Genomic DNA, 23659 nt, shown 5'->3' with positions numbered 1-23659 from the left:
TCAAGCTTCCTGCTCACAGAGATCCTAGGCGCAACAGGTGATGGCTCAAACACCTAGGCCCTCTTAGTCACGCGGGAGACTCAGACTGAGTTCCCAGCTCTTGGTTTCAGCTTGGTGGAGACATGGTTGTTGTAAGCATTTGGGGAGTAAACTAACAAAAGTAGAACTGATCGACTGATTTCTCTCTCTCTACCTTTCAAATAAATATTTTTAAAATAAAAACAGGACAGTGACAATCACAACATGCATGTGGCTGAGCTTTGTCACCGTGCTCAGCAATCACTGTGTCATCCTCCTCCTCATTCTTCACATGCAGGAAAACAGAAGCTTAGCAAGAGTAGCAAGTGCGTCACCAAGACCAGCCAGCTGCTCTGGCCCCTAGAAGGCCGACTCCAGCGCCCACCTCCACTACAGAGCACTGGAGTGCCACGGCAGAGGAGCAGCGGCACCTAGCCAGACATCAAGGACCCAAGAGCCAAGCAAAGAATGACGATGGTGATGATGATTAAAGAATAATGGGAGATCGTTTCTAATTTCTTCTCCTCAATATCTACAAATCAACGAAAATAAGCAATCACTTTATCATAAAATCTCAAAGTAACAGGAGGTTAAGACCACTTCTCCTCTAACACAATTCAATCAAATAAAGCATACATCTGAGTTGGATATAACAAGACATGACACCAAGCCACCTCCAAGTCAATGGACTGACTTTAGGTAAAGTAGCAAAACTGAACTACAAACTACTTGAGAAAGAGTTAAAAGCCATTTAAGGGGCCGGCACTGTGCTGCGGCAGGTTAACGCCCTGGCCTAAAGCGCTGGCATCCCATATGGGCGCCAATTCAAGCCCTGGCCGCTCCACTTCCGATCCAGCTCTCTGTTAGGCCTGGGACAGCAGAAGACGGCCCAAGTCCTTGGACCCCTGCACCCACGTGGGAGACCCAAAGAAGCTCCTGGCTCTTGGCTTCAGATCAACGCAGCTCCAGCTGTGCAGCCAACTGGGGAGTGAACCATAGGCTAGAAGACCTCTCTCTCTCTGCCTTTCTTCTGTGTAACTCTTTCAAATAAATAAATAAATCTTTTTTTTAAAAAAGCCATTTAAGCCTGGAGCTCAAGATTAAGTGCAGAAGAGAAATCTGGATAAACAGCTTTAAAACACAATACCTTTAAGTTTGGTATAGTTGTGAAGGAGCGGATCAGCAGAAACCATGCACGGCCACCAAGGGTAACCCGACACCTTGGACCACACCAAATCACCAACATTATACTTCAACAGGTGATCTTTGTCTCTGCCAGTGCTGGTACAGGGCTCTTTCTTAACTGGAACCTGAAAACAAATCACAAAAGGCAAACACATATTAACACATCCAATAACCACTCCTAAATCCAGCCCTCTATGGTCAAGGACTAAACACAGACCCCAGAAGGAAGAGCATGTTCTCACCCGCTGTGATTCACACCATAAACTCAATACAACCTCATCAAACCTGACAGGGTCTCTCAGCTTCGGCTAAAAGGTCGGCATACAGTGCCTGACACACAGCGGGCACTCCACGTCAGGGAGACCCTGACACAGCGGGCACTCCTCGTCAGGGAGACCCTGACACAGCGGGCACTCCTCGTCAGGGAGACCCTGACACAGCAGTCACTCCTCGTCAGGGAGACCCTGACACAGCGGGCACTCCTCGTCAGGGAGACCCTGACACAGCGGGCACTCCTCGTCAGGGAGACCCTGACACAGCAGTCACTCCTCGTCAGGGAGACCCTGACACAGCGGGCACTCCTCGTCAGGGAGACCCTGACACAGCGGGCACTCCTCGTCAGGGAGACCCTGACACAGCGGGCACTCCTCGTCAGGGAGACCCTGACACAGCAGTCACTCCTCGTCAGGGAGACCCTGACACAGCGGGCACTCCACGTCAGGGAGACCCTGACACAGCGGGCACTCCTCGTCAGGGAGACCCTGACACAGCGGTCACTCCTCGTCAGGGAGACCCTGACACAGCGGGCACTCCTCGTCAGGGAGACCCTGACACAGCGGGCACTCCTCGTCAGGGAGACCCTGACACAGCGGGCACTCCTCGTCAGGGAGACCCTGACACAGCGGGCACTCCACATCAGGGAGACCCTGACACAGCGGTCCTACATCAGGGAGACCCTGACACAGCGGGCACTCCTCGTCAGGGAGACCCTGACACACAGCAGACACTAACATCAGGAACATCTCCACACAAATCCATTTCCAGGGGTGCGCATCTGATACAGCCCTTAGAACACCACTTGAGATGCCTAAATCCACATCAGTGTCTGGCTCGACTCTCAGCTCCACCTCTGATTTCAGCTTCCTGCCTGTGTACATCCTGGAGAGCAACAGTAAGGGCTCCATTACTTGGGTTCCTGACACACACGAGAGACTCAGATTGAGTTCCAGGCTCGTGGCATGGCCATGGCACAGCCCAGCTGCTGCAGGTATCTGAGGAGTCCACCACTGGATGGGAGACCACTGTCTCAATGTTTGTCCATCTGTCTGTCTGTCTGTCTCTCTCTCTCTCTCTTGCCTTTTAAATAAATGAAAAAATATTATTCTATTTCCTTAACCTGGTAGATGACTTTTACAGTGCTTTATCACAGAACCCAGAATCCATACTGACCCTTGCCCCCCGCTGGGTGTAGGAGGGCCAGTCCTCTGTAGCGCGTGCAGGACCCACGTGAAGGCTCAGGGCAGGACCGCAGCAGGGCTGAACATCAAGGGCAAACTCCCTTCCCAGCCTCTCTCAGTTCTCCTGTCCACGAGAGGAAGCAAAGCCAGTGTGGCCCCCACCTCTCAAAGGGAAGTGTCTGTTCCTAGGAGCGACACACTCTGGCCAGCTGCTGGATGACTCCAGACCTCAGTTCCCTCGTCTGGGAATGAGGGTTAACGGCCTGGAAACCTCAGGCTGATGCACAGATCTGTGAGCACGCTGATGAAAGCTGGCTCACAGTGGCTGCCTTATATGCTCACAAAAGTGCTCTCTCTCAGGGAACTGCACAGAATCCAAGTTTTGTTTCGTTCTATAAGATTTATTTTATTTATTTGAAGGGAAAAGTGGTAAAAGAAACAGCTCCTCCATCTGCTGGTTCATGCCCCAGATGGCTGCCGTGGCCAAGGTCGATTCAGGCAGAAGTCAGCAGACTGGCGCTCCATCCAGGTCACCCACAGAGGGGACAGGGCCCAGGCCCTCGGCCATCCTCTGCTCTTTCCCAGGCACATTAGCAAAAGCTGGATCAGAAACCAAGTAGCTGCCAGCGTTGTACACAGCACCTCTCAGCTCACTGCCCCACAACTTTACATTTACTATGTCCCCACTGCAGATGAGTGTCAAAATCACATCATTTTCCAAAGCTTTAACAAAACCAGTGGGGGCAGGTTCAAGTCCCGGCTGCTCCACTTCCAATTCAGCTCTCTGCTATGGCCTGGGAAAACAGTAGAAGATGGCCCAAGTGCTTGGGCACCTGCACCCACGTGGGAGACCCAGAAGAAGCTCCTGGTTCAGATAGGTGCAGCTCCAGCCATTGCAGCCATCTGGGGAGTGAAACAGCAGATGGAAGACCTCTCTCTGTCTGCCTTTCAAATAAATAAATCAATCTAAAAAAAAAAAAACAAAAAAAAAAAACCAGTGGCAGAAATGGAAATACAAGCCAGGTCTAACCACCTGCGTAGACTTGTTTCCCCGTGAGAACACGCACTTCAGAACACCATTCCAGGCAGGCCTGGCACAGCAGGGTGAGCCAGGGACCCATCTCTGCTGCTGATCCAGCCTCCTGCTACTGCGCCCACACAGGAGAGAGGGAGCTCCCTGCTCCTGGCCCAGCCTGGCCCCACTCCAGATGTTGCAGCACTCCAAGAGTGAACTAGCAGACTGAAGAGCTCAATCACTCCCTCTCTTTGCCTTTCCAATAAATAAATAAATCTGCTTCTAAAAAGTCATTCTATTGTCCAGATTACTAAACTAGTCCTTAAAAACCGTCACTGAAAATCATGTTGGCAAGAGCTAATAAGCAGCTCCTGAGCAGGGCCAGCACTGTGGTGTAGCAAGTAAAGGTGCTGCCTGCAGTGCTGGATCCCATATGGACACTGGTTCAAGTCCCAGCTGCTCCACTTCCAATCCAGCCATCCGCTTTGGCTGGGAAAGCAGTGGAAGGTGGCCCAAGTCCTTCGGTCCCTGCACCCATGTGGGAGACCCAGAAGAAGCTCCTGGCTCCTGGCTTCAGATCAGCTCAGCTCCAGCATTTGGCGTATGAACCAGCAAATGGAAGACTGATTCTCTCTCTTTCCCTCTCTCTGCCTCTGCGTCACTCTACCTTTAAAATAAAAATAAAAATAAATCTTTAAAAAAAATATAGCTCCTGGCCAGCTCCACGGCGCACTTGGCTAATCCTCCGCCTATGGTGCCAGCACTCGGGTTCTAGTGCCGGTTGGGGTGCTGGTTCTGTCCCGGTTGCTCCTCTTCCAGGCCAGCTCTCTGCTGTGGCCCGGGAAGGCAGTGGAGGATGGCCCAAGTGCTTGGGCCCTGCACCCGCATGGGAGACCAGGAGGAAGCACTGGGCTTCTGGCTTCGAATCAGCACAGTGCACCGGCTGTGGCGGCCATTTGGGGGGGTGAACCAACGGAAGGAAGACCTTTCTCTCTGTCTCTCTCTCTCACTAACTATGCCTGTCAAAAAAATAAAAAATAAAAAAAAAAAAATATATATATATATATAGCTCCTAAGCATGCAAGAAAACATTTCCTAAACCCTCAAGCTTCTGTAATTTTAAGTGTCAAGGAAATTCTAGCTATTTCCTCTCCTATCTGTGGAAATCCTAAATAAAATCTCTTAATCATGATTTTAAACTAAGTATCCCAACCTTGGTGACAACATCAACTTAGAGTAGCTCCCACACTCCTCCCAGGGGACCTGGGGCTGCAACCAGAGACCAACAAGCACCAGGTGCCCTCCTGACCACCAGCCCCACAGGAGCAGAGAAGGCTGCCATGCTACCCCTGCTGCCTTCTACCAAGGCCAAGGTCTCTGGGCTGCTTTCAGTAGCTCATAGGGCCATCCTATGTGTCACTTTAAGACACGACGGTACAAACCATCTGGCAGAATAAAACAGAACCACTAAGTTCTTCCACCTTAAATAAAAGTTCTCCTTCCCAGCCTTGGATGAGCTGCCAGCACTAGATGGGTCCCCACCACCTCCACTCCCCAGGGCAGTCAGCTGTGTTCAAAGTGCTGCATCCTGCATTGAGAACCACAAACGGGGAAGCCTACGCCACAGCCCAGTCCTGGAGAAGGCAGGCCACCTGCGGGACCACCCGGCTGAGGAAATGGGTGAAGAGCAGTAGACAGTGTGGGAGGAAGACAGGAGCCCTTGCACAGCACAGATCTGTCCCAACTTACCAGACGACCAGACTCAAGCCACATGCTAGTGCCATGTGTCCACTGACCACAGCAGGACAAAGAACCTATTAGAGATGAGACCCACCAAACAGCACAGCATCACGTTGTCCCACAGGGCTCTCGAAGCAGCAGACCTGGGTACAGAAACTGGTTTTGCCTCTTTTTAGCCACTTTAATCCTGAACACTTAGTACATCTTAAGATCTCTCCACGAGCCCCTCAGGCAGCTACAAGACCTACAGGAGGCAAAATCAGAGCATCCTGGAGTCTGACTCCCGGCCGAGGCTCAACGGCATCAGCTGCACACGCTGGGGCAAGAACAGACAAGCAGGTGGCACCAGCACGGCTGGCCCCTGCTGCCACCATCGTGGCACACAGAGGCACACAGAGGTTCTACAACCCCAGACACAACTCCTCATAGATACCTTTTTATCTGAAGGGCTGGAGCTCTTGGACACCAGAGCAGCTTCGACAAGGCCCTGCTCCAGTAAGGAGTCATATTTTATGCTCCTCTTCCTGCTCCTTCTCGCCGTGTTTTCTGACTTTTGTCCATTTTCTTCTGGCTGGGACACATCAGCAGCGCCGTCACCACAAATGGAAGATTCAAAGAGAGGCTTTCCATTCATGTATGTTTTGGTGATCTTCAGCTTAATTTCTGGAGAGCCATTTTTGATAGGGGTAGTATTAGGAGGTGTCCCAATTCCTTTCATTTCCTGGGATTCGAAACGCAACTTGGCATCATGGGCACCAGGCTCTCCATTAAACACACGGGAAGTAAGATCTTTCAGCTTCTCCGCTGGGATGAAAGGAAGGGCATCGCGGCCATTGAACTTCTGCATGACGCCCTCCTGTATGCTGCTGGAAAGCTGGGCTTTGCTGAGGAACACGGAGCAGTCCCGATTCACCTCGCAGTTCTGGGTCTTTCCGTTCGCACCACCAAGGATTTCTGGTGCCTGCTTCATCTTTATGCACTTTACAACTTTCTGAACAGAAAGAGGACTTTTTTTGATGCTAAATTCCATCCAGCCCAGATGCTTCCGTTCTTAGAACACTACAGTATTAAAAAAGAAAATGCAACATATTACATTTAAACCCTAGGATAAATGTCAATAGTTCTACATTTCTGTGGGGTTTGGTGTTTTTTAAGACAATTTATGATGCTTTATAAAATGATTTAGATCACAAAGTACAGTTTTAATATCACAAAAATGACCCATCATCACAAAATGACAAAGTTGAAAGCAAAAACAAGGAGCTATTTAAAAAAAAAAAAAAAGTTACTTATTTATTTGACAATCAGGGCAACAGACAGATCTTCCATCTGGTTCACTTCCCAAAAGGCTGCAACAGCCATCCAGAAGCCAGGAACTCCATCCTGGTCTCCCACGTGGATGGCAGGATTCTAAGCACTTGGGCCATCTTCTGCCTTCCCAGGCACGTCAGCAGGAAGCTGGATCTGAAGTAGAACAGTCGAGACTCGAACCAACATTCCAGTATGTGATGCCGGTGTTAAGAGCCAGTGCTTAACCTGCTGTGCCACAACACTGGCCCCAACAAGAAACCATTTAAAGGAAGAATAAGGACAACTGTCAATCAAGGACAGACCACCACCAGCAACACTTAGTGTGGCCCTGAACACATAACGATCAAGTAATCCTCCCTGAAAGCCACATTACCACCTGCCTCAGGATGGCATGCACTTAAAGGAGCCCATGTGCAAGGCACCTGGTGTGCAGGCCTCGGCGAAGGACAGCAGGGAAGAGCTTGGAGTAAAATAAACCCTCCCACCACAGCTGAGACGGACTTCGAGGCAAAGACTCAGCAACATGCCCAAAATCACTTGGTCACAGAAATTCGAAATCAGATCTTCCAACTCCCAGCTCACTATTAGCTCCAGGCTGATGAAAAAAAAATGAAGAAGAGAGGTAACAGGAAGAAGCAGCGCACTGAATCAGCCCTGGGTTGTGCTCCACCAGGTGTCCGTCCCCATCTGCTCCTTGGCCAGGTCCACATGAAACAGTGCAGCACATGCGCGTGTGTGCAGCCATCCTCTGAGGATGGACCAGTCCAAGGCAACACTGTGAAGCCATGGGAACACACTGCACCACATGAGGCCGAAGTGCAGAGGGTGCACACTGGCGCCAGTGTGGTGATACAGGGTCTACACTGTGCAGCTGCAGCCCCCAGTCAGACAGCTGGTGAAGGGATCAGAGCCACAAAAGAACCAGGAGTAAAGAAAAGGCAGGGGCCGGCACTGTGGTGCAGCAGGTAAAGCCACCACCTGCAGTGCCAGCATCCCATACGGGTGCCAGTGCAAGTTCCGGCTGCTCCACTTCCCATCCAGCTCTCTGCTATGTCCTGGGAAGGCAGTGGAGGATGGCCCAAGTCCTTGGGCCCCTGCACCCACATGGGAGACCCGGAAGAAGCTCCTGACTTCAGTCTGGGCCAGCTCTGGCCATTGCGGCCCTTTGGGAGTGAACCAGCAGATGGAAGACCTCTCTCTCTCTCTGCCTCTGCCTGTCTTTAACTCTGCCTTTCAAATAAATAAATAAATCTTAAAAAGCGGGGTTGGTGGGGGGGGGGGGGGGAGTAGGGAAAACAACTGGCAGGAAGACCTGGCTGGGAGACATCTACCAAGGACACACCACCACAGACCCACTGAGGCCCTCTCAGAAAGCAGCAACCAGCAGCATGAGACACCAGGGGAACGAGGGAACAGGAAGGACCACAGATGCTCAGGGAGGCAGAGCAGTCTCAGTCCTCAACTGGGGACAACCGTATCCTGCAGGGACACTGAGTCCCACCTGGAAACATCTTCACTGTCACCACCGGGAGGCTGCTACCGACATCTGCTGGGCAGAGGCCTAACACCCTGTGAAGGATGGCCCACAACCACAAAGATCTGGCTCAAGTGCCCACGGTGCCAAGATGGAGACAGTCTGCTGTGGTGTCTGCAGCAGCTGAAGGGGAAGAAAAGAGAAGTTCACAACAATCTCAAGGGCAGACACGGTGGCCTCATGAGTTAAAGCTGCCGCTGGGGATGCCCATATCCCATATCAGGGTGCTGGTTCAAGTCCTTTCTGCTAATGCATCCTGTAAGACAGCAGATGACGGCCCAAGTATTTGGGTCCCTGTCACTCACAAGAGACCCAGATGGGGGCCAGCACTGTGGCGTAGTGGGTAAAGCCACCACCTGCAGTGCCGGCATCCCATATGGGTGCTGGTTCGAGACCCAGCTGCTCCACTTCCCATCCAGCTCTCTGCTATGGCCTGGGAAAGCAGTAGAAGATGGCCCAAGTCCTTGGGCCCTGCACATACATGGAAGACCCAGGGGAAGCTCCAGGCTCCTGGCTTCGGATTGGCTCAGCTCTGGCCATTGTGGTCATTTGAGGAGTGAACCAGAGGAATGGAAGACCTCTCTCTCTGTCTCTGGCTCTACCTATCTCTGTAACTCTTTCAAATAAATAAAATAATTCTTAAAAAAAAAAAAAAAAAAAAAAAACCACACACACACACACCACAAGAGAGACCCCAGATGGAGTTCCTGGCTCCTGACTTCAGCCTGGCACAGCCCTGGATGTTGTGGGCATATAGGGAGTGAACCAACAGATGAAAGATGTCTCTCTCTGCCTCTTCCTTTCTGTCACTTCTTCAAATAAATAAATAAGTAAATCCTAAAAAAAAGGACCCAAGTTCCAGTTCACCTGCACAGGCACCAGACAGCCTTTTTGTTTTTTCAAAGGTGTAACAGAATAGCTCCTCTTCCAGCTCCTACCAGACCAACTGTCCCACAAGTAAAAACTATAATCTTGTAACCAAATACAAAAAACGACAGGAAGGCCCTGGAACGCAAGGAGAGCAGAGAGAAAACACACGCAAGTCCGCTCCGCAAAGGCAGAACTGTCCTGACTCAACGCTCCAGCTCGTACCTGAGGGACTGGGGGGCAAAGCAGCAATGAAAGCAGAGGGGCGTCTCGAAGGGGACCCCGCGCTTTCCAGACCACCCCCAACTCTGTTCCTACTGACTGTTAAGCCCTTTCTTGAGGGCGGGGAGGGGGACTGTTGGTTTCTTTGTGTGTTTTGTCATTTTTTCCTCCCGACTGCTAAGTTGCACCTCCAGGTCTAGAATGGGTGTGCCCCTGGGGAGCACTCGGGGGACCCGACCAAACGACTTCCCTACAGGGGAAGCTGGACACAGCACACAGCTCCTCACCAGCAGTGGGACACTCCCAAGGAGCCAGGCACAGGTGGTGCGGAAGGTCTTCTGGAGAACAAGAACAGGAAATTACTGTTTTCATGACTTGCAGACTTGGGAAAGAAAAGCAGACACTGAAATAAAATCAGCTGCTGACTGAGTATAGCAGACTAGACACAGCTAAAGCAGAGTCAAAGACAGACTGAACAAATCATCAAGGAAAAAGTTGACAGAGACGAAAAATATTTGAGAGATTAAGAGACATTACAGCCGGCGCCGGGGCTCACTAGGTTAATCCTCCGCCTTGGGGCGCCGGCACACTGGGTTCTAGTCCGGGTCGGGGCGCCGGATTCTGTCCCAGTTGCCCCTCTTCCAGGCCAGCTCTCTGCTGTGGCCCGGGAGTGCAGTGGAGGATGGCCCAGGTCCTTGGGCCCTGCACCCCATGGGAGACCAGGAGAAGTACCTGGCTCCTGCCATCGGATCAGAGCGGTGCGCCGGCCACAGCACGCTGGCCATGGTGGCCATTGGAGGGTGAACCAACGGCAAAAGGAAGACCTTTCTCTCTGTCTCTCTCTCTCACTGTCCACTCTGCCTGTCAAAAAAAAAAAAAAAGATTTATTTTTATTTATTTGAAAGAGTTACAGAGAGAGGTAGAGACAGGAAGAGGTCTTCCATCCTCTGGTTCACTCCCCAGATGGCTGCAACGGCCAGAGCTGGGCTGATCCGAAGCCAGGAGTCAGGAGCTTCTTCCAGGTCTCCCACATGGGTGCAAGGGCCCAAGGACTTGGGCCATCTTCTCTCTGCCATAGCAGAGAGCTAGATCAGAAGAGGAGCAGTCGGGACTAGAACCAGCGCCCATATGGGATGCCGGCACTGCAGGCCAGGGCTTTAGCCCGCTTGTCATGTTACATTCAGTCACTGCCATCTTTTATTCAGCCATCACTGGTTTCTAAGGTAAGCGCTAAGACAGGCATTTGGAGCAGCAGTTAAAGACACTCCCTGGGACACCCACCTGTCATATCAGAGTACATGTGTTTGAGTCTTCGCTTCACTTCCAATTCTGACTTTCTGCTAATGCACACTCTGGGAGGCATCAGGTGATGGTTCACGTATTTGAGCCCCTTCTGCCCACACCCACGTAAGACCCAAATTGAGTTCTGAGTTCCTAATTTCGCTCTGTCCAATCCCTGGTGTTGCAGACATGAAGATCTCTGTCTCTCTGCCTTTCAAATAAATCAATTAAATAAAATTTCCAAAAATAAGTTCATTAAGTACTTAAGAATTATATAACTATTTACATTTCACAGAATACATGTAGCATGACCTGACGAAGTCTAGCTGGGGAGGACAAGCAGTCCCCGTGGGACGACACGGAACAGAAGAGAAAGGGGACTGAGGGTTCAACGCAATCACTGAGTGGCAGGCTCCATTCCAGCATTCAGAAATCCAGCAGTCAGGGCCGGCGCTGTGGCGTAGCAGGTAAAGCCACCCTCTGCGAGACAGCATCCTGTATGGGCACTGGTTCAAGTCCCGGCTGCTCCACTTGCAGTCCAGCTCTCTGCTGTGGCCTGGGAAAGCAGTGGAAGATGGCCCAAGTGCTTGAGCCCTGCACCCGCAGGGGAGACCCAGAAGCAGCTCCTGGCTTCAGAACAGCTCAGGCTCCGGCCATTGTGGCCCTTTGGGGACTGATCCAGAGGATGGAAGATCTCTCTCTCTCTCTCTCTCTCTCTGCACTCGCATGGGAGACCAAGAGGAAGCACCTGGCTCCTGGCTTCGGATACACGCAGTGTGCTGGCTGTAGCAGCCATCTGGGGGGTGAACCAATGGAAGGAAGACCTTTCTCTCTGTGTGTGTTTCTCTCTCACTAACTGCCTGTCAAAAAATGAAAAAAAAAAAAAAAAGAAAAAAAAAAGTAAAAGATCTCCAGAAGTGTTGGGTCCCAAACATTAACGTAACTACCAGAAGGTACATTCTCCAAAGGAAGGAAACCGATGAACCAGCTCACAAAGCAAGCAGCGGGCACGCTGCCGGCTGCGGGAGAGTGCAGCCCAGAGCAAGCCGACAGCGCTCAGGAAAGAGGTCCTCACAGAGAAAAGCACAACTAACAGAGCTCATGCAGACGACCATTCCCAAAGGTCTTTCACACAACTGGAAATCCTTGGGCTGCACTGGAAATGGAGAACTAAACAAGCAAAAACTCATTACCACCAGGAAAACAAAACACCATGCAAGAAAGTAGTACCCATCACAGTGTATGGTTTTAGCCTAACAATGTAACAATTTGTAAACATTCATTTAAACCAAAATCACCATAAAGTATAGTAGATTAAAGACGCCCAATGACCGTCACTCACCCCACCAAGAAATGAAGTCTATTTCTCCCCTCCCTTGAGTTGGGTCTAACTCCACGGCTTTCACCAACAGAACATGGCAAACTGACATGGTGTTACCCCCTTCCTTACAGACCCCGCCACCCTGCTTCAAGGAAGCCCAAGTAATCTCACGGAGACCCGTGCTACAGGGCTTGCGGCCCATGGCCAACAGACCCTGCCAAGAGCCCACCTACAGCTAGCGCCAACAAGTCAGCTATGTGCACAACACAAGCTGACCCCAGACAGAGCGAAAGGAGAAGCTTCAACTGGCTAACCAAGTCCAAACTGCCAAAGTGGGGACTGGCACTGTGGCACAGAAGGTTAAGCCTCCGCCTGTAGTGTTGGCATCCCACATGGGCACCAGTGGAGTCCTGGCTACTCCATTTCCAATCCCGCTCCCTGCTAACGCGCCTGGGAAAACACAGAAGATGGCCCAAGTCCCTGGGCCCCTGCACCCACAGGAGAGACCTGGAGGAAGCCCCTGGGCTCCACCTGAGCCAGCCCCAGTGGTTGCGGCCATTTGGGGAGTGAACCAGCAAGCAGAAGATCTCCCCGCACCCCACCTCTGGCTCTCCTCTGTAACTCTTGACTTTCAAATAAATATGTAAATATTTTTTAAAAAGCTTGTCAAAGTGGAAACAAATAAATGCAGTGTTTTCAGCCACTAAGTTACGAAATAGATAAGCAAAACTCCCTCCCTAACATCCAGACTATCGGGAAGAAATAGGAGAGTGGGAGGCAGAGGGTTAAGAAAATTAACCCTCTGGGGCTGGCTCTGTGGCACAGCGGGTTAAGTGGGTTAAGCCACCGCCTGCAGTGCCAGCATCCCAGATGGGCGCCAGTTTGAGACCCAGCTGCTCTACTTCTGATCCAGCTCTCTGCTGTGGCCTGGGAAATCAGTAGCAGATGGCCCAAATGCTTGGGCCCCTGCACCCACCTGGGAGACCCAGAAGAGGCTCCTGGCTTCAGATCGGCACAGCTCCAGCTGTTGCAGCCAATTGGGGGAGTGAACTAGTGGATGGAAGACCTCTCTCTCTTTCTGTCTCTTCTTCTCTGTGTAACTCTGCCTTTCAAATAAATAAATAAATCTTAAAAAAAAAAAATGGGGCTGGCACCCTGGTGCAGTAGATTAAAGCCCCAGCCTGCAGCACCGGCATCCAATACGGGCGCCAGTTCAAGTCCTGGCTGCTCCTCTTCCGATCCAGCTCTCTGCTATGGCCTGGGAAAGCAGAAGAAGATGGCCCAAGTCCTTGGGCTCCTGCACCCACATGGGAGACCCTGAAGAAGCTCCTGACTCCTGGCTTTGGATCGGCTCCGCTCTGGCTGTTGCAGTCATTGGGGGAGTGAACCAGTGGAATGGAAGACCTCTCTCTCTCTTTTTTTTTTTTTTTTTTTTTAGATTGATTTTATTTATTTGAAAGACAGAGTTACACAGAGAGGTAGAGACAGAGAAAGAGGTCTTCCACCCATTGGTTCACTCCCCAGATGGCCGCAACAGCCGGAGCTGCACCGATCCGAAGCCAGGAGCCAGGAGCTTCCTCCGGGTCTCCCATGTGGGTGCAGGGACCTAAGGACTTGGGCCATCCTCCACTGCATCCCCAGGCCACAGCAGAGAGCTGGATCAGAAACGGAGCAGCCAGGACCAGAACCGGCGCCCATATGGGGTACCGGCGCCCATATGGGATGCCGGCACTTCAGGCCAGGGCGTTAACCCGCTGTGCCACAGCGCCAGCCCCTTAACTCTGTCTTTCAAATAAATAAAGAGGAAAGGAGGGAAGGAGGGAAGGAAGGAAACTACCCCTCCTTATCTTCCACTGATAAGATTTAATACGTAAGTCTGGGTGCCAGCAGTGTGATCCAGCAGCTTACGCAGCCACCTGCAATGCTGGTATACCAAGCTGGAGCACCAGTTCATGTCCCAGCTGCTCAGCTTCTAGTCCAGCTCCCTCACGTGCCTGGGAAAGCAGTGAGGATGACCCAGCGCTTAGGCCCCTGTCCCACATCGGGGACCTGAAGAAGTTACTGGTTCCTGGCTCCTGGCTTCAGATCAGCCCAGCCCCAGCTGTTGCCGCCATTTGGGAAGTGACCCACTATCTCTTTCTCTGTCTTATTTATGTATTTGAAAGGCAGAGCTAGAGAAGGAGGGAGACAGAGATCTCCCATCAGCTGGTTCATTCCCCAAGTGGCCTCAATGGCGAGGGTTCTGCCAGGCTGAACCCAGGAGACAGCAGTTTCTTCCAGATCTCCCACGTGGGTACAGGGGCCCAAGGACTTGGTCCATCCTCTGTTGTTTTCCCAGGTGCATTAGCAGGGAACTGGATCAGAAGTGGAGCAGCCAGGACTCAATTCTGAGCCCATATGGGGTACCGGGGCAATTTTACCTGCTACCCCAATAAATAAATTAAAAAAAAAAAGGGGGGGGGGAGGAAGGAAACGCACATCCTTGAATAAAATTTACATAAACTCTAAGGCTGGAACTCACACCCCAGTTTCTGCTACATCATTTCCTGCCATCACTCCTGTCCTGGAAACTCCCAGCTAGAGAGGACAGCAGCCAGGAAATGCCGGGGGCACCACAGGCCTGGGGGACCAGCTCAGAAACAGCTGCGCGACAGCGGAGACTAGACAGACTGCCCGGCAGCACAGCACAGCCAAGAACAGGGCCAGGCTAGGGGCCAGAGCCCTGCTCAGATCTCCACGTGCGCCTCCATGCTCCAGCTCACACTCCGTCCCAAGGGGCCACCTGGGACTCCACCGAGGCAGGAGGGGTGAACCAGCAATGGGGCTCTTTCCATGTTTCTCTCAAATTAAAGAATAATTTTTAAAGTAATTGATTAAATTGATTAAAACCTTACACACACACACACAGCAAAATTTCCTTTACCTCAAGTTTATTGTCTTACAAAAATAAGCAGGAGTCCCCACCCCAAGGGAAACAGAGAAGGTAATGATTCCTAATTGGTTGTTACTACTTCTTCTGAACCAACAGACAGCCCTCAACTATACTCCGCCGATCCACAGGGCTCACGTGAGTCACTGGACCAACCTGACTTCTGCCGTTGACTGACCCAGCCCACTACTGAGATCCCTACTGCAGCCAAGAACGTACTGGTATCTGAGAAATGCAGACTAGTCCGGTCTCCAAAGGCAGACCCTTGACAAACAAGAATCACTATTAGGGCCAGCGCTGTGGCACAGCAGGTAAAACCAGTCTGCAGCACCAGTGTTCCATATGGGCGCCAGTGCAAGTCCCAGCTGCTCCATTTCCGATCCAGCTCCCTGCTAATGCACCTGGGAAAACTGTGCAGGATGACCCAAGTGCTTAGGCCTCTGCACCCACGTGGGAGGCCCAGAAGAAGCTCCTGGCTCCTGCCTCCTGGCTTCAGCTCAGCTCCGGCCCTTGCAGCCATTTGGGGAGTGAACCAGCTGATGAAAGACCTCTCTCTGTGTGTCTCTACCTCTCTCTGTAACTTTCAAATAAAATAACTTTTTAGGGGTTGGTGCTGTGGCACAGAGAGTTAACGCCCTGGCCTGAGGCACTGGCATCCCATATGGGCACTGATGCGAGTCCCGGCTGCTCCACTTCCAATCCAGCTCTCTGCTGTGGCCTGGGAAAGCAGTGGAAGATGGCCCAACTCCTTGGGCCCCTACACCCACGTGGGAGACCCAGACGAAGCTCCTGGCTCCTGGCTTCGGATCAGCACAGCTCCAGCCGTTGCAGCCATTTGGGGAGTGAACCATCAGATGGAAGATGTCTCTCTCTCTCTTTCTCTCTCTCTGTGTATCTCTGACTTTCAAATAAATAAATATATCTTTTAAAAAAATAACTTTTTAGGCCGGCGCCGCGGCTCACTAGGCTAATCCTCCGCCCAGTGGCGCCGGCACACCGGGTTCTAGTCCCGGTTGGGGCGCTGGATTCCGTCCCGGTTGCCCCTCTTCCAGGCCAGCTCTCTGCTGTGGCCAGGGAGTGCAGTGGAGGATGGCCCAGGTGCTTGGGCCCTGCACCCCATAGGAGACCAGGAAAAGCACCTGGCTCCTGGCTCCTGGCTCCTGCCATCAGATCAGCGCGGTGCGCCGGCCGCAGCGCGCCGGCCGCGGCAGCCATTGGAGGGTGAACCAATGGCAAAGGAAGACCTTCCTCTCTGTCTCTCTCACTGTCCACTCTGCCTGTCAAAAAAAATAATAAAATAAATAAAAAATAAAAAAAATAACTTTTTAAAAAGTTTATTTTACAGATTTTAGAACTCAAAAGAATCCAATAAACTGTACACAATTTATTTTAGGCAAAGAACAATGAGAAAAACTAACTTTTCCACACGCAACTTTCTCAGTGACCTCCATCTGTAGGCTTTCATTTTGGGTAGTGCTGCTTCTATTAAAACGTCATTTTGGGGTCAATGTGGTGGCGGAGCAGGTAAAGCCACTGCCTGCAGCAACAGCATCCCACATGGCGCCGGTTCGAGTCCCAGCTGCTCCACTTTCAATCCAGCTCTCTGCTGTGGCCTGGGGAAGTGGTAGAAGATGGCCCAAGTCCTTGGGCTCCTGCACCCGTGTGGGCGACCAGGAGGAAACTCCTGACTCCTGGCTTCGGATCGGCACAGCTCTGGCTATTGTGGCCATTTGGGGAGTGAACCAGCGGATGGAAGACCTCCCTCCCTCCCTCCCTCCTTCTCTCTCTCTAACTCTTTCAAATAAATAAATAAATCTTGTGTTTAAAAAATGTCATTTTTCTCTCCCCCCAAGGCAGAGCAAGCTGCCTGGAGTCAGACAAGCTTCTCGCACTCTCATGCCACGGCAAGCCCGCATCCATCCTGGGCTGCACACCAAACATCCCAACAGGAGAGAAGCGAGGGACGTCGGGAGCAAGAGCTGCAGGAGCCTCACCCAGCACTGGGCGGCGCCCAGCAGCATGCCGCCGACCCAGACCAGCCATGGCGTTCCGAGTCCCACCACCTGCTCTCAGTGTGCTCTCTGACTGGCCCAGCGCTCAGGCCAGCAGGCAGGGTGAGGATCCTCGCTGTGCAAACAATAAGGAGCAAAGGAATCAAGAGAGCAGGCACAGCGTTCAGTGAAGGCTCCACTAAGGAACTGACGTGAGAGCAAAGCTGGCGGGTGACATTTCTGTTTCTTAAAGGGCTTTCTCTTTGTTCTGAACTCTGAAGCTGAAGCAAACATAAATGCTTACAGAAAGACCATCAGCACAGTGAGGCGGTTCCATCAGACACAAGCTTAGGTCTCAGCACTAACGCGACTTACCAATTTTACAAAGAATCCTTGCTAGCTAAGCCGGTCCACTTCTCACATCCCCAAGCCCAGTGCCAGCCAATCACCACAGCTTGACCAGGACTCACCAGTCTCCTAACTGGCTTATGCACCAGGAGACTGGAACGTGTCAGAGTCGCAGTCAGTCTGGGGGACCTGGGAATCTGCATTTCTAACCATTTCCAGTGACTGATGCTGCCAGTCTGAGGACCAGGCTTCCCAACCACTGCACTAGGTTATGGTGCAGTAACAAGCCCAAAACCAGGTGCTACTTGGCTCAACCCAAAAGCTTCTTTCTGGCACACTTCCATTTGTTTCCAACAATGAGAAACAAGCAAAAGCAAAGCGCGTGGCTCTTAGAGTTTCCACCAAACTAGACCAACGCAATCTACACTGGACTCTGAGGAACAGGCTTTCCCGAGGAAACGGGCTCGTGTCCTGGCCCCTATCCTCACTTAAAACCCTCAAGGGCCTCCCACGCCCCTGGGTTAAAAACACTTCCCAGGCCCGAGCATTTGGTCTAACGGTTGACACTGCTCGGGATGCTGACTGCAGTCCATTCCAGAGAACCCAGGTTCAAGTTCTGGCTCCACTCCCAACTCCAGCTTCCTGCTACTGCGCACCCTGGTAGGAATCAGGTGCCGGCTCAAATCGCTGGGTCCCTGCCACCCATAGGGGAGACCAGGATTCAGTTCCTGGCTCTCAGCTTCAGCCTGGCCTGCCCCTAGCTATGGGAGCCATGTGGGGAGTGAACCAGTGGTGGGAGATCTCTGTCTCTCTCAATAAATAAGTGTTTTAAAAACTTGACAGAGCCTGGAAGAACTTGCCTGGCTGCTCTCCCCCAAGTTTCCTTCCGCTCCATCACAGGGCCCTTGCACAGGCCCTTCCCCTACAGAGCCAAGCCGCCCCCTGCTGCCCTGCATCGGCAACCACCCTGCCACAAAGGCTTCCCCGACCCCTTCAGAACACCCTCCCTGCGAAACACACCTAGATGCTTCCTTCAGTCTGCTTTTTGTTATGGGGAATTCTAAAACACATAAACATGGACAGAACAGGCGGAAACCCTCCACCACAACACAGGCCAGTCCTGTTCTAGCCACACACTCCCCCTCCCCCTCCCCCCTTCCACAGAGCAGCTCACCACCTCATCAGCAGATGGCTGTGTGCAGCTCTCAAAGGCAGGGATACTTCTCTACATTTATTCAATTTTTAACCTATTTCAAAGGCAGAACAGCAGCAGCAGAAGAGATCTTCCATCCACTGATGCACTATCCAAATGCCTGCAACAGCCCAAAACTCCATCCAGGGCCCCCAGGACCTGAGCCACCACCGGCCCCTCCAGGCTGGGCAGAGACAGGCTGCGACTCTGGCACTCCCACATGGGCTGGGGCGTCCCAGCACTCTACACTGTGCAAAATGCTTCCTCCTGTGTTTTCATCCATGGAACAAATAATTCAGTAACAGATCTATACCACTGACGAGCCAAAACCCGTGTTCTTAGTCCCACGGAATTACAGACCTGCGAGGAGACCAAAGATCATCTCTGAAAAACCCACAAAATAGTCTTGCCAAAGTTAGTGAGCCTGAACCTGATCAAACTTCCATTTTAGCAATCAATCTGCAGGAAATACAGAGGCAAGAAGAACAAGCTAATCTCCACCACAGGCTGCCATTAGCGAAACTAGAATGTGAACAAGGAAAGACAGGGCAGTGGGAGACGAGAGCCTGGAGGCAGGTGAGCGGACCTCAGTACACAGGGCTCACCTGCAGCTGTCAGCCAACCGTCAGAGACAACACCAGCACTGCTTTTGATATCTGGGACAACCAGAATCTGGAACACTGATCAGTTATTAGGATTGTTGTTTTTTGCTGGTTTTGCTGATAGTGGTTTTTTTACATTTAAAAAAGTACTCCCTGGGCCAGTGCTGTGCAGCGGGATAAGCCACCACTCGCAGCATCCACATGCCTTGTATCAGAGTGCTTGGGATGGTGTCTCGCCTCTGCCTCTGCTTCCTATCCAGTTGCCTGCAAAAGCACGGCGCAGGCTCAAACACACATGTGCCTCCATGCTGCGGCCATCTGGGCAGTGAACCAAGACCCTCCTCTGCCTCTGGTTCTGTCTTCGCAAATAAAAATAATGTTTTAAAAAATAGTGAGACGGCTCGGTGGCGTAGTAGGGTTAATCCTCTGCCTGAGGTGCCAGCATCCCATGTGGGCACCAGTTCTAGTCCCGGCTGCTCCTCTTCTGATTCAACTCTCTGCTGTGGCCTGGGAAAGCAGTAGAGGATGGCCCAAGTGCTTGGGCCCCTGCACCCCCATGGGAGACCCCGAAGAAGCTCCTGGCTCCTGGTTTCAGATCAGTGCAGCTCCGGCCGTTGCAGCCATCTGGGGAGTGAACCAACGGAAGGAAGACTTTCTGGCTGTCTCTCCCTCTCACTGTCTGTAACTCTACCTCTCAAACAAATAAAAATCTTAAAAAAATAAATAAACAAACAGGGTCGGCACTGTGGCTCAGTAGGTTAAGCCTCTGTCTGCAGCACTGGCATCCCATATGGGCACCGGTTTGAGTCTTGACTGCTCCACTTCTGATCGATCCAGCTCCCTGCTAGTGACCTAGGAAAGCAGCAGAAAACGGCCCAAACACTGACCTGGAAGAAGCTCCTGGCTCCTGGCTTCAGACTGGCCCAGCTCCAGCTGTTGTGGCCATCTGGGTAATGAACCAGCAGATGGAAGACCTCTCTCTCTGTCTCTCCCTCTGTCTGTAACTCTGCCTCTCAAATAAATATTTATTTAAAAAAAGACACAAGTCCACTGCCCTGACAAAATGTAACATCCTACCTTCCTCCATGAGTACACAGCTGTAAGTTAAAATTGTCTCTGACAGGCAGAATGGTAGGGCAGCACTGGGCTCCCCCTTCTCTCCTCCCCTGCTCCCCTCTCTTGCGGTCACCCTGCCCCATCACTGCCACTCTCCCTCTCCTGCAGCCAACCACTCTTCTCTGTGCCCACCTCCGGTGCTTTGGAAGGCCATGGTTTCCTAGCCCTGATACTGGTCCTCAAGCTTCCTCTCTGTCCTCTGCCACTACACACGGCCCCCCATCCTTGCAGGGTCACTCAGGACACACAAGTCCATTCATAGCACCCTTGAGGCAGTTACGCCCTCCCATATCATACAGAGGATCTGTTCATTCAAATAGTCACTAAAAGCCTGCTATTCGGGTACCACCCTAGGCACTAGGGATATGACAGTGTTTGAAGTCAAGAAGTCCCCACCATCAAATACACAGAAGTAAAAATGCAAAAGGTCAGGGCCAGTAATGTGGCGTAGCGGGTCAAGCCGCCACCTTCAGTGATGGCATCCCACATGGGCTGCTCCACTTCCGATCCAGCTCTCTGCTGTGGCCTGGGAAAGCAGCGGAGAATGGCTCAGGTCCTTGGGCCCCTGCACCCGCGTGGGAGACCTGGAGGAGGATCCTGCCTCCTGGCAGGCATGGCTCCAGCCGTTGTGGCCAATTGGGGAGTGTGCAGATGGAAGAACTCTCTCTCTCTCTCTCTGCCTCTCCTCCCTCCCTCCCTCCCTCCCTCTCTCTCTCTTCTCTCTCTCTCTCTCTCTGCCTCTCCTCCCTCCCTCCCTCCCTCCCTCTCTCTCTCTCTTCTCTCTCTCTCTCTCTGCCTCTCCTCCCTCCCTCCCTCTCTCTCTCTCTGCCTCTCCTCCCTCCCCCCGCCTCCTCTCTCTCTCTGCCTCTCCTCTCTCTGTGTAATTCTGGCTTTCAAATAAATAAATGTTTTTTTAAAAAAATGAACAAATGTACAAGGCCAGGAAGATGAGTGCTGCGGTGGAGAAGTTGAGGCGAATCCAACGGCAGCAAGGTGTTCAAATTAGTGATGTGGGGAGGTCTGAGCCAAGACCTCAAGAAGAGCAAGGAGGGGCTGGCATCGCGACACAGCAGGTTAGGCCACTGCCAGCATCCCATAGAAGCACCAGTCCAAGTCTCAGCTGCCCCACTTTTTTTTTTTTTTTTAATTTTTTGCCAGGCAGAGTGGACAGTGAGAGAGAGAAAGACAGAGAGAAGGGTCTTCCTTTGCCGTTGGTTCACCCTCCAATGGCCGCCGCGGCCGGCGCGCTGCGGCCGGCGCATGGCGCTGATCCGATGGCAGGAGCCAGGTACTTCTCCTGGTCTCCCATGGGGTGCAGGGCCCAAGTACTTGGGCCATCCTCCACTGCACTCCCTGGCCACAGCAGAGAGCTGGCCTGGAAGAGGGGCAACCGGGACAGAATCCGGCGCCCCGACCGGGACTAGAACCAGGTGTGCCGGTGCCACAAGGCGAGGATTAGCCTAGTGAGCCTTGGCGCCAGCCAGCTGCTCTACTTTCAATCAAGCTCCCTGCTCACGTGCCCTGGAAAGCAGAGGAAGATGGCCCAGGAATCTGTGCCCTTCACCACCCGATAGGATACCCAAATATAGCTCCAGGCTTTAGCCTGCCCAGCCCCAGCTGTTGCAGCCATTTGGGGAATGAACCAGAGGATAGACGACCTCCCTCTCTCCCTCTCTCTCCTTTTCTCTCTGAAACTCTTGCTTCTCAAATAAATAAATCTTTAAAAAAAAAAAAAAAAAAGAAAAAGAAAAAGAAAAAAGCATAAGGGTGGGCATTGTGGTGCAGCAGCTGAAGCCAGCTCTTGGGACTCCTACATTGCATAGTGCCTGGTTCAAGTCCTGGCTACGCCACTTTTTTTTTTTTTTTTTTTTTTTTTTTTTTGACAGGCAGAGTGGACAGTGACAGAGAGAGACGGAGGGAAAGGTCTTCCTTTGCCGTTGGTTCACCCTCCAATGGCCGCCGCGGCTGGCGCGCTGCAGCCGGCCTGGAAGAGGGGCAACGGGGACAGAATCCGGCGCCCCGACCGGGACTAGAACCCGGTGTGCCGGCACCGCAGGTGGAGGATTAGCCTAGTGAGCCGCGGCGCCGGCCAGCTACACCACTTCTGATCCAGCTTCCTGCCTCTGTGCGAGGGAGGCAGCAGGTGACAGCTCAGCACAGGAGAGCTGGAGCCCGACCTGGCCCAGCCCGGTTGTTACGGGAATCTAGGAAGAGACCCAACAGATGGAAGCTCTCTCTCATCAGTCGCTCTGCCTTTCAAACAAACAAACAAACCTTTAAAAAGGGCAAAGATCAAGTCTGGCAGTCATCTGAAAGAGGGCGCCCAGGCTGGAAACGGCTGGGAGGCATCGTGCATGGCAAGCCAGCAAGGGGAAGGGAAGCACCAAGTGGGAAAGGCCTACCTCTACGGGCTTCCACACCAGGCAGGAATCAGGATGGCGCCCCAGCACTAGGGCCGAGCCGAGACCCGAGAGAATTAACAGCAAGAGCAAGCCTCGCCCACGCACGCTTCACACCCCTGGGGGTGGGGGCAGAGCAAGTAACAGCTGACCAGGCAAAGGCCCAGGTGAAACATGGCAGACACAGAGGGATGAACAGATGTGGCAAGGCCACAACAAGAAACAGGTGAGAGCCAGACCGTCCAGAGAGAGACTGGTCTTGAACCCCAAACGGCAATGAGACGCTTGAAGGCCGGGGACTCACAGGACCACTCCAGTGTTTCAGAAAGACCAGGCAAGGTGTGCACAGCTGACAGAAGGCAGTGAAACTAGTCAGAGGTGTGATCCTAATCCGCTTGCCTGCACACAAAAGCAGTAAACACACACACGAGGGGCCAGTGCTGTGGCGCACTGGGTTAAGCCAGGGCCTGCAATGCCAGCATGACATATGGGCGTGGTTCAAATCCCAGCTGTTCCACTTCCGATGCACCTCCCTCAAAACACAGCTGAAGATGGCCCAAATGTTTGGGCCCCTGCCACCCACATGGCTCCTAGCTTCAGCGTGGCCCAGCCCCAGCTGTTGAGGCCATCTGGGAGGTGAACCAGCAGATTTCTCTCTCTCTCCCCCTATCACTCTGTAACTCTGCCTTCCGAATAAATAAATCTTAAAAAAAAAAAAAAAGTGCATGTGAAAGTAATCGACACACAAAAACATCATTAATATATATAAGAACCCTCTAACAGTATAACAAAATTGTTTTTTAATTTATTTGACAGATAGAGTTAGACAGTGAGAGAGAGACACAGAGAGAAAGGTCTTCCTTCCGTTGGTTCACCCCTCCAAATGGCCGCCATGGCTGGAGCTACGCCAATCCAAGGCCAGGAACCAGGATGGTTCCTGGTCTCCCATGGGGTGCAGGGCCCAAGCACTTGGGCCATCCTCCACTGCCTTCCCAGGCCACAGCAGAGAGCTGGACTGGAAGAGGAACAACCAGGACTAGAACCCGGCGCCCATATGGGATGCCGGCACCGCAGGTGGAGGATTAACCAAGTGAGCCATGGCGCTGGCCAAACAGTATAACAAATTTTTTA

General features: G+C 52.2%; 1 protein-coding gene across 6 annotated transcripts in view; it reads right to left on the bottom strand.

The window, feature by feature from the left end:
• The window catches only part of NSD2 (nuclear receptor binding SET domain protein 2), a 98317-nt gene that overhangs the window by 64956 nt on the left and 9702 nt on the right, over positions 1-23659 (bottom strand). For 4 of the 6 annotated variants that reach the window (XR_011386168.1, XM_070067968.1, XM_070067971.1 and 1 more), the window contains exons 2-3: positions 5849-6474; positions 1166-1328 (exon numbers count right to left, since the gene is read on the bottom strand). Coding sequence is in view for 5 of the 6 variants with exons in the window: in XM_070067968.1 (XP_069924069.1) it covers positions 1166-1328; positions 5849-6445 (760 nt within the window). In the remaining variant the exon portion in view is untranslated. Of the gene's footprint in view, positions 1-1165; positions 1329-5848; positions 6475-8227; positions 8384-9636; positions 9688-23659 lie in introns of those variants that run through there. The other 2 variants (XM_070067969.1, XM_070067970.1) reach the window with 2 other exon arrangements.

The sequence above is a fragment of the Oryctolagus cuniculus genome, chromosome 2 (genome assembly GCF_964237555.1).
Source record: "Oryctolagus cuniculus chromosome 2, mOryCun1.1, whole genome shotgun sequence".
Lineage (NCBI taxonomy): Eukaryota > Metazoa > Chordata > Mammalia > Lagomorpha > Leporidae > Oryctolagus > Oryctolagus cuniculus.
Note: the sequence above shows the minus strand (reverse complement) of the source record. Positions and strands in the feature narration are given on the sequence as shown.